The 16,960-nt window shown below is 38.8% G+C and overlaps 2 protein-coding genes across 5 annotated transcripts in view; one reads left to right on the forward strand and one right to left on the reverse strand.

Moving 5' to 3' along the window:
• The window catches only part of Znf260 (zinc finger protein 260), a 14,848-nt gene extending 3,633 nt beyond the window's left edge, over window positions 1-11,215 (reverse strand). Inside the window, exons 1-2 of one of the 4 annotated variants that reach the window (XM_005399893.2) lie at window positions 11,128-11,215; window positions 9,018-9,208 (exon numbers count right to left, since the gene is read on the reverse strand). The gene's annotated coding sequence lies outside the window, so the exon portion shown is untranslated. Of the gene's footprint in view, window positions 1-2,099; window positions 2,143-7,166; window positions 7,222-9,017; window positions 9,233-11,127 lie in introns of those variants that run through there. The other 3 variants (XM_013522323.1, XM_013522325.1, XM_013522324.1) reach the window with 3 other exon arrangements.
• Window positions 10,832-16,403, forward strand: LOC106150201. The gene is made up of 4 exons (XM_013522289.1): window positions 10,832-11,100; window positions 11,131-11,375; window positions 15,733-15,788; window positions 16,275-16,403. Exons 1-4 carry the CDS (start codon window positions 10,832-10,834, stop codon window positions 16,401-16,403), a joined length of 699 nt encoding a protein of 232 aa, XP_013377743.1.
• The last annotated feature ends 557 nt before the right edge of the window (window positions 16,404-16,960 follow it).

Raw genomic sequence — 16,960 nt, forward strand, 5'->3', positions numbered from 1 at the left:
AAAGACCAAAAAGCCAACCCCTTTGTTTCTAAGTATGATTTACTATAGTATTTTAATTATTTTTATTATCTTTTCTGGATATGAAACCTGTTATTCCTATCAAGCCATGTTTTTATTCATTTCTCTGGTTTTATTTTGCCCACTACCAACTGATATACAAGCTCTGCACCTATGAAGAGTCTTTTTCTTGCTCTCTCTAAAACATTTATTTACTTTCTATCCACTAGCTGGAAACCTTTGACATTATCTTGATCCTTTTCTTTCAACATTTTATCTTCATTTTTTTTTACAAATTATTGCAAGATCTCACAGCAATGCTGTCATTTCCAAAATTAGAGAAAAATATGTCTCTGCCCATCTGTATATCATGAAAATTGACTCAAAATGAAGCATAGACTTAAAACACTAAAACTATTAATATAAAAGAAAAATAGTGCCAGGGATATAGCTCAGCAGCACAGTGCCTGCCTGGCAAGCACGAGGTCCTGAGTTCGATTCCCGATACCAAAAAAAAAAAAAAAAGAAAAGAAAAATAGTGAAGTAAACTCTAAAGTAAAATTACTGTCCCTTAAATACTTAAGAAAACAAAAAGGCACACTACAAAGCAGGATAAGCTGATAAACCAGGGTAAACTGATAAAGAGCTTGTATCTCTAAATACATACATACACAACTCTTCAAGCTCAGTAATAAACAGGGAACTAATCTTTTTTTGTTTTGTTTTGTTCTTTTTGAAACATGATCTTTATAGTGCAGGCTGGCCTTGAATTCACTATCCCAGGTTGTCCTCAAATTCATGGCAATCCTTCTGCTTCACCCTCCTGAGCACTAGAATTACAGGCATGCTCTGCTATGCCAAGATACTAATCTAGTTTTTTAAATGGGAGAATAACTAGAACAGATATTTCACAATATAAGATATCTAAACACCAATTAAACATATTAGAGAAGTTCATTTTTTGGTGGCACATGCCTATAATCCCAGCATTCTGAAAGGCTGAGGCAGATGACTGAAGTTCAATAAAAAGGCTGTAGGTTCAAATTTGGATACTAGGGCACCCAAAAATAAAAATTTATCTCAATCTAGTAATCATGAAAACACATATTAAAGCTCCTATGAGATGTACTACACATCCATTAAAATGCCTAAAGTTAAAAGGACTGCCAACACAGCTGTGAGTGTACAGCAACTGTACGCTCTCATACATTCCTGGTGGGAATGAAAAATGGTACAACCCATTCGGGAAACAGCGCTACACCCTGATCTGGGTAGTAGGTGTATAATTATGCACAATTACAAAAATTCACTAATATATATAACAATGGTGACTTTTTAATGTAAATTATACTTCGATGAAATCCTTTAATACTGCAGCTTTGCAATAATCACAAATAATAAACATTTTGTACTCAACAATGTAAACAAAAGCTGGGTGTGGTGGCATAACTGTAATTCTAGTACTCCTCCAGCACTCTTCTAGCTGGAGCATTACAAGTCAAGCCCAGCCTGGATAACTTAGCAAGACCCTATATGCAAATAAAAAACAAAAAAAGGGCAGGGGAAGTAGCTCAGTACAATTCTGGGGTCAATCTCTGTACCACCCAAAAAAAAAGTATAGACAAGAGGGATAAAATACTGGTTTTCATCTCATTGAGCTTCAATGTATGTTAGACATCAAAATGAAAAATACAAATATAACATAATGGACACTTAGGATTCAAGCCACGATACAGGATGGGAGCTCAGAGATTAGAGCAACTGGGCTAAAAATGTAAGGGCATTTTAATAAAAATGAAGCTCAAGATTAAATGAGGAGCCGTGCGTGATGGCACACGCCTATAATCCCAGCACTCAGGAGGCTGAGGAAGGAGGATTGTCACAAGTTCGAAACCAGCCTGGGCTATAAAGTGAGCTCATGGCCAGCCTGAAATGCAGAGTGAGACCCTGTCTCAAAAAGACAAAAAAAGATGAAATGAGGGAGAGGACCTTGATCAATAGATCAAAGGCAAAGATATAAAGAATTTCATATACATAGAGAGAAAAGAAGTTTGCAAATGGCATTATTTAAAGCTAGATTAGCTGGGTGTAGTGGCACATACCTGTAATCCCAGCACTCAGGAGGCTGAGGTAGGAAGATCACTGCAAGTTCGAGGCCAGCTTGGGCTGCTACATAAGCAAGTTCAATGTCAGCCTGCACTATATGGTGAGACCCTGTCTCAAAAAAATTTTTTTAGATTTAAAAAAATAAAACTACAATAATAATCATAATCATTAACTGTTGGTAGAAAGAAAAGGGAGACTAAAAAGATACTAATCTCCCTATTACCCCTACTCAGGAGTAAATAGATATGGCGTAAAGAAATCAAGGATGAAAACTAAAAAAGTTATAAATATAAAGGTAACCCAGAAAAGAAAGAAAATACAAGGTTTCCAAATTTTTAGAAAATAGATATAAACATAAAACAAAACAAGACAACCAAAGACAATAAAAATTAAAAGAAAAAAAGTGAGGCAAAATACAAAATATAATTCATGACATGAAATAAAAGAATCAGATGGGGGCTATAGCTCAGTGTTAGACCCCTTGCCTAGCACACAAGAGGCAACAATAAAAATACCATATAGCAACCATACTATTTATGCCAATAAATGCAATCAGAGTAAACATAACTATTAACAGAATTAGGATAAGCATAAGCTCATGTACCACCCCCAAGTTCTCAGGCACCACCCCACACCTCTTGGTTTTTCTCCGGTACCAGGAACCGAACTCACGACCTTGCGCTTGCCAGGCAGGCGCTTTGCCGCTGAGCTAAATCCCCAGCCCCTCACCCCACACCTCTTGAATCAGAAAATTTGAGGGTGGGGCCCCAACAATCTGTATTTAACATGATTTTGATGAATACTTAAATTTAGGAAATACTGATACAGTAAAAAATGTGTTAAAAAATGCATTAGAAATGCTGAAAATAGATACAATAGAATAAAGGAGATAAGCAAAAATACATAAATTGGAGAAATCTAAGGTACAGCAGCGCATTAGTGATAGAAAATTTCTCTCAATCTATGAAATCTTATTGACAAAATAGAAGAATATTCGAAAAATAAGAATAGAGCTGGGTATAGTGGTGCATTCCTACAATCCTCGCATTCAGGAGACTGAGGTAAGATGATTGTGAGTTCAAGGACAACCTGGATTATACAGACTCTATTTTTTTTTTTTTTAACTAATTTATAATAAGGCTCTGTCTTAACTTCTGGGAAGATTGCAAGGTGGTAAGTAGCTGAGAAAGGGCCCCTCTGAGAGTTGCCATCCAGACACTGGAACATAGCAATGCAAGGAAGACAAGGAAGGAAAGAGGGAAGTGAGTCCCCCAGACCCAGGAATAATCTAAAGCAAGAACTGAAGCCCATGGGGAGAGCAAGGACAGAAACTTTGACAAAAGGGTTGGGACTTCTGTATGGGAGGAGAGATTCAAACCTGCAGACACCATGACTGCTGGCAACACCAGAGGCCTCCATGGAGAGACACAGCAGTGGAAGGGAACAGTGGACGTGAAGGACTGCACTAGCTGAGAGTGAGTGCTGCAGGCTCGGAGGTTCCTCAGGAAAGGGCAATTGGCCAGGAGCTACCTTGGAGAGGGGCCAACTGAGCCCAGAATTCAGAACAACTGCTGCGTCCATCTAGCGGCTCCCAGCTGAGTTCAAGCCCACAGAAGATGCACTGATGGCTACAGGCTGAACAGGTCTGCTCCCAACCTCACAGCCAGAAACTAGCCTGAACTTCAGGGGAAATAAAGGTGCAGATTATCCACTACCCCACCATAAAGCTACTGGTGGCTTGCTGGGATAAATCCACACAGATCTGGACTGTCTCCACACGCTGTCTACCAGTGACACCACAGACAAACCTGGAAATGGAATTTTTATTTTCTCATCTCTTATTTTTTGTTTTGTTTTGTTTTTCAGGGTTTTTTTTGTCAGTTTTTGTCTCCTTCTTTGTTTGATCTTGTTTTTGTATGAGTGTGAGTATTGGTTTCTAGCTTCTTGGTGGTTGTTGTTCCGTTCTGCTGTTCTTCCTTTACTTCTTCTCTCTTTTTCTCCTGTCTTCTTCACCAGTTTCCCAGGGTTTGTGTGATCCCCCGTGTCTTTGAGCCTTGCTTCTAATCTCTTCCTCATCTTCTATTTCTCTAATTCTTCTCTAACCACTTTTAAATTTTAACCCCTGAAGGTAAAACTGACATATTGGAGACTTAGTTACAGCATATAATTTTGTTTTGTTTTAGATTTTGTTCTATAACCACAAATCTAGTTCATATGGTTAAAGATGGCAAATTAATAGCTCAGTTTGTCATTTTCTAGGCTGTGTTTGATGCTGTTGTTATTGATGATGGTATCACTTTAGCCAAAGTGACATAATTGTTCTAACCAGCTGTTCTTCCTAGTATTCCAAAACTGAGATTGCCTAAGGGTCATAGAGAATACTGTGGGCCAGTGCTAAAGAACAAAAGGCTGGGCCAAGCAGGCAGCAACTTCTCATCTCCAACAAACTGAAGAGGTAGGATCTTGCAACAGATTCAAAAGCCAAAAGCCAACTACATCTGGAAGACACCTCTGAGAAGAGACCTCTGAAAAGGGCTTTAAATACTAGCTAAAATAAAGAGGTTACCAGTTTATTTTGTATCTTGAAAATACTTAATAATTCTTCGAAATGTTCAAAGAACATTCTCAAAATCAGGTCCTATATTGGGCCTGTTCTACAAAGTAGAAAAGGACAAAATACTCTGACCAAAAGAAATAATAGAAATTAAAAAATAAAAATAAAAACTTCTCACTTATCAGTAAATTTCAAAATTTGGTTTTATCAAATCTTTTGGCCAAAGAGATTAAAATAAAATTCAGAGTATTCAGAAATACTACTCACAGGCCAGGGATATAGTTCAGTAGCACAAGTGCCTGCCTTGCAAGCACAAGGTCCTGAGTTTGATTCCTGGTACCAAAAAAAAGGAAATACTATTCATGAAAATGAAGTGTATCAGTATGGAATGTGTTTGAAAAAATGCTTAGAGAATAAACTTTTAGCATAAATGTTTAAATAATTCAAAGAAATAATAACTAAGCACTTTAATAAAAGCAAAAATTCATTTGGAAATAAGAGATTAAAAATACAGTTATAGACTTATTCAATTTCATGGAAATAAATATTAACCCAGCCAATTATAACCTATAAAAATAAAATCTGAAGACAAAAATAAAAAATTGAGACAATTAAGGTATTTCATTAATGATTAGCCTAAGACATAGGTAATTTAACATATGAATTTTACTAAATTTTAATAAATGATAATATTATAATTTATTTTAAAATTTCTAGTTACTTTTTCTGTGTGTGATGGGCTTGAACCCAAGGCCTTTGCATGCAAGGCAAGACCTCTACCACTGAGTCGCATCACCAGTCCTCTAGTTACTTTTAAAATTCATTAAATTTGGGGAAATATGCACAACAGATCAGGACTTAAAGGTACTATATTCCTAATGAGAAAATAAAAAATAATATCTCTTTCATAGTTGAAGCACCTCATATTTTTATACATATTATATTAATATCCTTCATGCATATTTATTAGAACAGATTTTTTTCATACTAAAAATGACAATGCTGAACTAGGCAACATCATCTAAATACCAAGCATAATGGTCCTTTAAATAGCATTTATCTTGTGGTTAAGGAAAATTTTCACAATATAAAAGCAATGCTCTAAAAGCAAGCAAACTATTAATTGTACTCTGTAAATGGTGACCTGTTAGAAGTAGGCTTGATAAACTACACCTCATTACCTGTTTTTTTGCTTTACTAGGACACAGCCATGTTCGTTTTCTTTCATTTTTTTACTGTCTTTGACTATTTTTCTGCTAAGTCACCTGAGCTGAATAGTTATGAGATACTATGACCTATGAAACCTAAAATACTATCTGGCCTTCTATAGAAAGTTTACTGACACCTTGTTCTAGATTAGTGACTCACACCTCTTTCATCTGGCCACAAACTGAGATGCTCTGTTGAATCAGCTCTAATCTCAACTAGTTTGATCCATAAAGGACCAGAAACACCAAAGTTATTATGTGTTACAGTTTACATCTAAAATGACCTCCAAAAGTCTCATATGTTCAGAACCACTACTGAAATGAAGGTGATTGGATTATGAGGGCACTACAATTAAGTATCAGTGAGTTAATCCATTGATGAGTTAATTCATGAATGTGTTGTTAGGAGACAGGGCCCAGTTGGAGGGATGGGTCACTGGGCCTTTGAAGGGTGTATCTCTCTGGCTCTTGCTCTCTGTTCTTCTTGACTGCCATGGGTTGACTAGCTTTCCTCTGCTAGGCCTCTCTTCCATGCCATTTCTGCTTTGGAGAAGCTGACTATGGCCTGAACCCCCTGAAATCATGAGGCAAAATAAATCTCAAGTTGCAGGAGTCAGGTATTTTGTCCCAGCAACAGGAAAGCTGAAATACATCATGCAAATGTGGACTATTCATATATCTGTTAGGTGACCAAGAAATCAATCCCTACATTCCTTAAAATGGTACTTTTAAGGTTTATTATGGTCATTTGGCTTCACATGATTAGCACACTCATTAGTCCTGTCCCACTGCTTTACATGTCATGTATTGAGATACCTAACAAATGTTAATCACCAATCTGGGCCTGATTGACACACTGAACTGACTACTCAACATCTTTACTTGGATGTCTAACAAGGGTGTAGACTCTGCCCCAAACCAAACTCTTGCTCACTCTGTCTCTCCAACCAACTCCCCCAAATCCTTCTCTCTTTAAATAGCAACCTCATTTTCCCACTTGCTCAAGCAACACTTCCTTTCCTCTCAGATCACATACCCACTACATCTTCATATCTTATTGGCCTTATCTTCAAAATATACCCAGAATCTGGATATTTTTCATATCCTCATTGGTACCACCAAGATCTAAGTCCTATTATATCTGCCCCAGATTTTTAATAGGCTCCTCACTGGTCTTGACACTTGCCTTTATGTCTTTACAACAGTTCTCAGGAAAGCAGGTACAATAATACAGTCACAGTCAAATCACATCTTATGAACATTCTCCTGGAACAGAACTCATTCATCTGTTGGGCACTTACTGTATTTGATTTCCTGATGGTCACTTTTGCTGGGGTAAGATGGAATCTCAGTGTTATTTTAATTTGCTTTTCTTTAATAGCCAGTGGTGTGGAGCATTTCTTCATGTATTTCTTGGCCATTTGTACTTCTGTAAAAGGTACAAACTACTATACTTGAAAGCCTTCTTGTATTCTCATAAAAATATTTAGAAGCACATATAAGTTACCATTAACAATGACTACTTTTGGAGATCAGAAATAAAAATTGAAGACAAAAAATGAGACACACTCTATTGTCTTAATTTTCTATCAAGTACATGTACTAAATTTTAAGAGTAACTATTCCTTTTTTGTGTACTGGGAATTGAACTCAGGACCTTGCTACTTGCCAGGCAGGTGTGGAGAATAACTATTCTTAAAAGTAACAGAAATGAACTAATACAAAGTCAGTAGTAATTTTCAAGCCTGTGTAATACTATTAAGAACCGGAAGTACAGAGGATGCAGACATAATCCCAAATGCAACTATTTGATCTTTCACAAAGGGGCCAAAACATACACTAAAGGAAAGATACTCTCTTTAATAAGAAAACACTTCCCACATGCAGAGGATTGACTCTAGACCCATATCTCTCACCATGCCCTAAACTAAAATCAAAATGGATCAAAGGACTAAATGTTAAAACAGAAACACCTAGCCTGCTGGAAGACAAAGTAGGTAAAACTCTTGAAGTCATAGGCAAAGGCAAGGACTTTCTGAACAGAATCTCAGTTGCACAGGAAGTAGTACCAAGAATCAACAAATGGGATCGTATCAAATTAAAAAGCTTATGCACAGCAAAATAAACAACAACACAGTGGAAAGAAAACCTACAGAATGGGAAAAATTTTTGGTCACCTACTCCTCAGACAGAGGACCAGAGGACTAATATCTAGAATATATAATGAACTAAAAAAATTAGACCCCCCCAAATAAAAGCCCCAATCAAGAAACAGTCAAGCGAAATAAATAGATACTTCACAGAAGTACAAACAGCCAAGAAATACATGAAGAAATGCTCCACACCACTGGCTATTAAAGAAAAGCAAATTAAAATAACACACTGAGATTCCATCTTACCCCAGAAAAAAATGACCATCGAGAAATCAAATACTGTAGGTGCCCAACTTATGAATGAGTGCTGTTCCAGGAGGATGTTCATAAGATGTACAGTGCCTGCCTGGCAAGAACAAGGTCCTAAGTTTGATTCCTGATGCTTAAAAAAAAAAAAAAAATTCAATGCTAAGGTATGTAACAATGAAAAGAAGGAAAAATCACTTAAAGAAAAACTATATACTAGTTTTACTTCAAGAGATCACTAGGCATACAGCTAGAAGCAAAAAATGGAAAATGTTGGAAGAGTAAATAGGAAATAAGCTACAAAAATTAAGGCTGCAAATGAAGTAGAGAGGCTGGCATTCAAAATGCAGGTTAAAAGGACAACCAATTTTCTAGAATCTGAGAAAAGGAAAGCATAGACTCAGAAAGAATATCTGGAGATGTCATTTAGGTATCCAAAGAATTCCCAGCAACAGCCACTCCAAACAACATGGGTTAATGAAAAAAGAATCTCAAAAAAAATTTTTAGGCCGGGTGTGGTGGCGCACACCTGTAATCCCAGCACTAGGGAGGCCGAGGCAGGAGGATCGTTGTGAGTTCGAGACCAGCCTGGGCTACAAAGTGAGCTCAAGGCCAGCCTGAACTGCATATCAAGACCCTGTCTCAAAAAGACAAAAAAAAAAAAAAAAAAATTTTTTTTTTTAGTTATTCCTAATTCTCAGAGTAATGGTAATGAGTCTTTATCTCACCTATACCTGCCAGGTCCTCACTTACCTGAAAATTTTCATTATATTTCTTCTTAATCATCCATTGCTTTCCTTGTTTGAACTGGTGACTTTAAACATGTGAATAGAAGCATCACCCAGGACTTGGATGTGATGACTGAAGGTCAAAGTAGCATCCCAGAATTAGGTCAAGTCCTTAGACCCCCTCAGAGGTTTTGAAGGGTATGGAAAGTGCAGCTCCTGGAGATGCACAAGAAAGCTGGCCTGTGAAATATGCAATGATGAACCTTATGTGCACGCATACATGTAAGCAAATGGACCCATTATACCATTTAAAAACACCACATATTTCAGATATAAGAAACAGAAAGTATTCATTTTCAGAATTTAGGTTACACCAAGAAACTATGAGACTGAGGTATCAAGAGCTCTCTAGAATCACAATCTGAACAGGTTCCTGTGAGCAGGTGACACGGCCTTGCTCCAGATCGAAGTCAAATATTTCAGTAACAATATACTTGAGTAAAATGGGTTTTTCTGCCACATTTTTCTTATAAATGTGAAATCACCAACATTAAGCAATATGGACAAACATATAGGAAATTATTGATAATATTCAGAGCTCTTGAAAAATTTGAGGCATAATATCTTACCTAGGTTAGGTTACTCTAGGAAAAATTAAATGGAACAAGTGTCCCATAACAATACACAATATATTAACCATTGTTAATCTCCTATTATCTTGCTTTGAAACTTTGTATCATTTTTTTTCCTCTTTAAAATAAAACAAAGAAAACAAGTATCCCACAATTATATGTACATTTGCTGATTCAGCAAACACATTCCATACCATAAAGAAACCCTGGTTTTCACTTTCTAATAGGGTATGACCGATGAAACACTCAAACTTACTCAGAAGCTTTTCTCTTACATGTAGGAGCCTTAGAACCTAAGGCTGGTGCTAAGAATTGCTGAAACAAGGAATACAGGAAGGGGAAATGGATGGAAACAGACTGTTAAAAAGGAGCTATCAGTCTGACATTTTCAATATGATGAATTTGAAGTTTCTGTGTAACCTCTAGTTGGAGCTGTTCATCCATTCGATATTAGATGTATGGATTTGGAGCGTGGAACATGCCTTCAATAAAAATTGACATTTGTTAGGTATCTGTGTCATATGAAACCAAAACAGTGGAATGTTGTTGCTGATGGAGGACTTCAAAGGGAAAAAAGACAACCAAGGCCAGAAACTGAGGACGGTATCAGAGGGACAAGCACAAGTCCACCTTCTTTATAACTTTTATCGTTTTTGTATGTTATTAAAACGTTATTTCTATAACAATTTCTGTATCCTGGCACTTCACTTTTTCATCTAATTGAAATATGTTAAGAGTAATTATAACAAATTCTTCAAAAGAGAATGTCTTTGTGGGTAGAACACAGTTTCATTACATTTACAAAGGATTCTGAATGTGAAGAAAAATGGTCAAATTAGGATTCAGACACTCCTGTCCTTTCACAAACTAAGGAGTCTTAAATAAGTTTCTTGATGTTTCTGCACCAAAGGCTACTGTGTGCACGAGTGAAACTGCGTCTTAAAGCAACTCCTTAATTCTGGGCATTTTAAAGCAGCTCAACTAAAGTTCCTCCAAAGTATGAAGTCTAGGCATGCAATAACAAGTTTTTTGGAAACATTTGTTCCTTTAAAAAAAGGGGGGGGGCTGATTATTTCTTTTTATTAATTCCACAATAGGTCTGCTTCCTATATAAAAATCGATTTTTAAATTTATCCGTTCAATTCCTTAGCCTTACACCTTTTGTATTTTCCAGGAATATTTTCTTTACATATTTATTGTTTTAGACATGAGAAGACTGAGGATTAGAGATTACTATCGCACAACCTACCGCCTCACAAACTTGGAACCAGTTCCTCACGAACTGCGATCCCAAACGCACGCTCACGCCCCGGACACCTACCCGGAAACCCACCCGCTTCCTCCTGTCCCCTGCCCCCATGCACACAACGTGGGCGCTCTGCAAGCCCCAGGTGGCGATTCCAGCCCTTTGAGCTTCCCAGCCCCTTCGCAGACCCCGAAAGACTCCCTGGTCAGCTTGAGGACACAGAAGCCCAGGTCCCACGGAGCGGAAATCTAACTCACCAGCAGACAAAGAGGACGATGGCGAGCGGAGAGCCTGCGCCTGCGCACTGCTGGGGTGCGCTGCGCTCCCAGAGGTCTCTGCCAGCCTCGGCTCAGAGCCCGGCGGAGCCAACCGACGTCGGCCGGTCCTCTGCTTCTGCTCCTGTGGACTACATTTCCCACAAGTTTCAGTGGTTCGAGTCAGCCTTTCCCGGGAACTTTCCTCCGCCTAGACCTTAAAGGACGGTCTCCGCCGTCGCGGCAAGAGCGTGAGCAGATCCAGAGTCAGGACTCAGATGAAACATTAGAACTGTGTTTGGCCCTGGGAGAGGGCAGGGAGCACGCCCGTAATCCCTGCGCTCTGGGAGACTGAGGCAGGAAGATCGCAAATTCGAGCCTAGCCGGGGCAGTTTAGCAACTAAGCAAGTCAGTGTATCAAAATAAATAAAGAATATTAAAAAAAAAAAAAAAAGCCTGGGGATGTAGTTCCGTGTAAAGATTCTGAATTCAATCCCCAGTACCGCACATAATGATAATACACTTAGCTCAGAATCGCTGGGCAGACTTTATGAAGGAGCGCTCGGAGACTCCCAAGTGCGATTCGGAACTGGGACAATGTCGGGCGCCACGCGCTCCAGTGCGGGGTCCGCGGAACAACGATCCCCAGGGGGAGCCGCGTCCTCTGTCCCGGTGCGTCCGAACCGATACGCCCGGCCGCTACGAGCTGCGTGATGCAGGGCCTCTTGTCTGTAAATCTCGAGTCTGTCTTTCCATCAAGCAACTGCCTTTTTTTTTTTTTTTTTGAAGTGTCTCTTTTTAAATGTATATATATTTTTAATTTTAAAAATAAAAGAACGAAAACATATTAACAAACAGACATCCATTTTCAAAATAGCACTGCCCTTTCTTAAAACGCCTTTTTCTTGTAGCCTCCCTGAGCAATATCCTGTCTATCTCAGTAGCGTGGCTGAAGGTGGGGAGGGGGCGCCCCGGGCTGCACATTTTGGGGGCAGTATTTAAATAGGTTAACGTAGTCAGTTATGTTGGTGCAAACGGAAGGACCCCACGGAGCTGTACTAAGACATAGTAAAAGCCCACTTCTTTTGAAAGCTCTGATTTCAATTCTGTCTCCTTTGATGAAAGCATCACTTGTGTGTCTGCTTTCTTCTCCTCCTCCTCCTCCGCCACCTCCCTCTTCCCCCTCCCCTCCCCCTCCCCTTCCTCCTCTTCTTCATCCTCCTTCTCACTGAGGCTGTCTTCCTTCTCCTCACTGAGTCCCTCCTCCTCCTCACTCAGACACATTCCCACCCCATCCCGCTCTCCAGTAAGGCTCTGCCCCTCTTCCTTTGGGCCCTCTTTCTTTCTCTGCATCTCTTTCTTCTCAGTCAGTCTTTTTTGTGGTGGGCCAAACGCTTTTTTCTATGCTTCTTAGATAAGTTCTCCAGTTTCTCTTCACTTGGACTTACTTTTTCTTTTTTCTTTTCTGAGATAATCTGTTTTTCTTTAGCAGACTTTCTTCCTCTTTCTCCTTAGACTGTCCTCTGTTTTCTTCTCAGTCCAGCCCTCAGATAAGCCCTCAAAGAGTTTATCTCTGATAACCTCTAATAACCACTTTGCTTGGGTCTTTTCTGATTCATTCTCCTCAGCTTTCTCCAGAAACTCTACTAGTTGTTTTTGTTTTCTAACAGATTTTGCTCCCGGACCTTCTTTAATATTTGCTAAAATCTAAGTCTTTGGATTTTATCCAAATATTAATATTAATATCTTTAATATTGATAAAATCCAAGTCTTTACTTGGATTTAAAATATTGTCCTGGACTTCCTCTAATAGACTTTGGTACTCCTCCATGCTCTCTTCATCAGTGTTTTCTTTGGTGGCCAGTCTGTCACCTTTTAGTTTTTGTTTTTTTTTTCTGAACCTATTCTCTCTGTTCCCTGGTTTACTTCCTTAGGTGGCCTGTTGCCTTCAATTTCACTTCTTCTCATAATGGATGATCTCTCTTCCTTAGTTATTCTTATTTCCCCCAAAGACACTGAACATGTTTCTTCAGTTATCCCAGTTAAGATTTTCAACAGTTGACTCTTTCTATATTTCTATATTTTCCTCCTGGAGCTAGTCTTTTCCTCCTCTGAATTAATTCCCTTTCTCTGTCAAGTGTCCTTATTGCCTGTATTGCCTCTTTTTAGTTATTGTTTTTCTTCAGCAACATGCATCTCCTGGGTCCTAATGTCATGGACCAAAGTCCTCTTTTCCTGAGATAATTTAGTTTCTTCTTTCATAGTTTCTTCTTGGACTTTTTTCTTTTTCTTAATGTCCCAATGTCTTTGTTGGCTTTTGCTCTTTTCATTCTTAGCGATATGCCTCTCTTTCTTGACTAATTTACTATCTTCTTCAGTCAGTTTCTTTTCTAATGCCTTTTTCCTTTTTCTTGGCCTATTTTTCTTTTTTTTTGAAATTTCTCTATTTCACCAGCCTATACCTCTTCTTCTTGGGACAATTTCCCTTTTCCCAGCCCAGTTGTTTGTTTATTTGTTGTTGTTGGTCAACCTCTTTTTCTGACTTTTCTCTGAGTTCACTTTTTTTCCTCAATTGTTTCCTCTGTTTTTCCAGCCCATTTCTCTTTTTCTTAGTTCGTTTGTCTTTTTTCATGGCCCCTTTCTCTCTCTCTCTAGATAGATAGATAGATAGATAGATAGATGTATGCATCATTTTCTCCTCTGGTGGAAGCCTATCATTTTTTTCTCTTGGCCATTGTTTTATTTTCTCAACTTCTTACTCCTAAATCTGTCTCTTTTCTTCCCAGCCCCATGGTTTTTCCTCCTAAGCTTGTTCTTCTTTCTGTGACCATGTCTTTATTTCTCTAGCCCTTTCCTCCTTTTCTAGGTCCACTTTCTCTTTTTCCCATGACTATTGTCTCTTTTCCTCAATTTTCTTTCTGGGCCCTTCTCCCCTCTTTCCAAGATTTTCTTATCTTTTTCCAGTCCTGTTGATCTTCTTGTGACAACATTTTCATTTCCCCAAACTTTTCATCCTCCTCTAGGTCCAGTTTCTTTCTTTTCCAGGGTAAATTTTTTTTCTCTTTCTTCTCTTTCTGAGCTGGACCCTCTTTTTGACCTTTTTTTTTTTTCCTGTTCATCTTGTTTCCCAACTTGCTTTTTATTTTGTTGGATGTTTATTTTTATGAGGCTCTTTTCCTTGTTTTTCAAGCCGTTTCTCTTTTCTTGGTACAATTTATTCTCTTGCTTTGCTAAACTCTCCCTGTCTGATGCTTGTTTTCTGTCTTCCTCAGACAGTCCTTCCTCTTCTACAGACAGATAATCCAGGGACAATATACCCAGTTCCCAGGCCTCTTCCTCACCTTCCTCCTCTTTTTCCTCTTTCCCTATTGGTTCCTCTTTTCCCCAGCTGTGTTTCTTCTTTTTATGCGACTGTTTCTTCCGTTCTCCAACTTGTTCCTCTCTACCCAGGATCACTTCCTCCTCTTCCTCACCTAGTTTACTCTCTGGGAATAACAACCCCTCTTCCCTGGCTGGTAAGCCTTCCTTGCCAGCCTGCATAATCTTTTCCCAGTTCCACCTTCTCTTTTCCAGGGTTGCCTTCCCCTCTTTCCAGATCACTTTTTGCTTTTTCCAAGTGATTTCCTCTTTTTTCAAATTAGTCTCTTTTCTTCTTGGACTGTTTTCTGCTTTCATAGTTGATTTCCTTTGCTGGGGAACAAATATTTCTCTTTTCTGTGACATTCTTTCTTCTGGATGGGTCTATTTCTTTTTATCCTTGGTCACTTTCTCCTCTTCTTGCATTGACATATTCTAAGGTTTTGTCAGTTTTCTTTCTTCTTCAACTATTTTCCCTTCTTACCTGTCCAATTTCCTTACTACCTCCTCAAATTTCCTTTTCTCTAAGACTGGGTGATCTTCTAAGAAAGCAACTTCCTGACTTTTGGAGAAAATTTTATGTTACTTCATCACTTTTTTAGCCTCTTTTTATCTTAATACTACTGACCCTTCATGCCTGACAGCCTCTTTAACCACATTTTCTGTTTTGAATGGTGGTTCTCCATCATGTAATTTTGATGAAAATGGGCTCGAGTCCTTTAAAAGGGGACAAATCTCTTTGAAGAGATCCCAGCAGAGCTGTCAGTCAGCAAGCACAACCTGAGCAAGGTCTACCAATTCTTTTCCAAGCCGTTAACACTCCTGAATAGGAGCTCACTATCCTTGAGGTGACAAGGTAGGAAATGTCATCCCACTAAGACCTACTGTCCAGACACGTCCAAGGGTCCCAGCTAAACTGCTCTTTGTGTGTTTCTTCTTTGCATCTTTTTCTGTTTCAGAAACTATATAACTTCTTTTACTTCTTCCTTGGGCTCTTCTGTAGTCACCTCTGAAATACCCTTTGAAGTCCTTTTCTTTTCCCACTTCTTAGCGGCTATTCTTTGTGCCCCCTTTTCTTCCCTGCCCTTTTCCAAGACCTTTTAATGTGTTCTTGACTCTCCAGCTTAGGAATCATTTCTCTAACATCTCTCGGGGTGCACTGATCTGTAGTCTCTGTATCCTCTGTGATTTCCAAGGGGTCTGTGAGCTCCTTGGCTTTTGTAGCTTCTAATATGCTCTGCTTTGTTTCAGCATCTTCCTGGCATTCGACGGAGAGGAAAGCACTTAGTGGCAGTTCTGGTTCCAAGGTAACATTCTGCTTGTCAGCTTGCCTGATTTCCTGACCTTTTTTTCACTTGAATACACTGAAGGCACAATCACAGAGCTAACCTTTTATAATTCTTTCTGTGCTGTGTGGCACTTTTCAGGGCCTTTTTAAATGCAAAGATATTAAAAGAAAAAGTAATTAAGAAAAACATCAAGGTCCTAAGTGAGATCTCATATCTCATTCAGTGAACTGTGTTAGAGATACATAGGTACAAGGGACTAAGGCTTTATGATTTAGAAATGCTCATTTATCCAGCTTCTATGTCCTAAACAAATAAGACTTTAGCACTTGTCGTGTGATCTTTCTCAAGAAGGCTACTTTCTATGAAGATGAACTGTTATCATTTTATATACCTTGCTCCTATTGGCTCTGCCTTAATGACGCTGGCCCCAAGCATACCCCATACCTCACCTCATACATACTAAGCTCTCTGCTCTTTGTGAAAATGTTTCTTTCTTTGTTTCAGTTCAATGATCTTTTCATGTTCTTGCAAAAATATGAATGTTTGATCAACAGCGTCCTCAAGTTTATCATCTTTTTGTATATCAAAGAAAAAGTAAGTGGTTCATCTTTATGTGACAAGATCAAGTTTTAATTTATCCATCACGCGGGCTATCTCCAGCTTGAATCTCCAGCAGCTTGCCCAGAGAGGCCTCCCCAATAGTTTCCAGTCTACAAAAGTCAAGGGGAAAGAAGGACAATACCAAGCTAATAATAAGGCAAAATTTAAAATGAAAGAGAAGCTACAATGAGTGATATAGGCATAAAATAGTCCTTTAAAACACAATAGGTTAAAGTATAAGATGGATACAGAAGAAAGAATGATAGCTCAGCATGGGGGTGTGGGTCTCTAATCCCAGCTCTCTTGGGAGGTTGAGTCAGGAAGATTACAAGCTGGAGCCCAGCCTGAGCAACTGAGTAAGACCCTGTTTTTAAAAAAAAAAAAAAGAAAAAGAAAAAGAAAAAAAAGAAAAGAAAAAGGGCTGGGATGCAGCTCACTGGGAAGGTCCTGGGTTCAATTCCCAGTGTAGAAGAAGAGGAAGAGTGGGAGGAGGAGGGGGAAGAAGGAGAAGAGGCAAAGGAGAAAGAAGATGTGGAGGAAGGGGAAAGATTGAGGACTGTTGTGCAGTTTAGTAGTAACTCACCTACCTA

Source organism: Chinchilla lanigera, unplaced genomic scaffold, assembly GCF_000276665.1.
Source record: "Chinchilla lanigera isolate Chin_1 unplaced genomic scaffold, ChiLan1.0 scaffold00067, whole genome shotgun sequence".
Classification (NCBI taxonomy): Eukaryota; Metazoa; Chordata; class Mammalia; order Rodentia; family Chinchillidae; genus Chinchilla; species Chinchilla lanigera.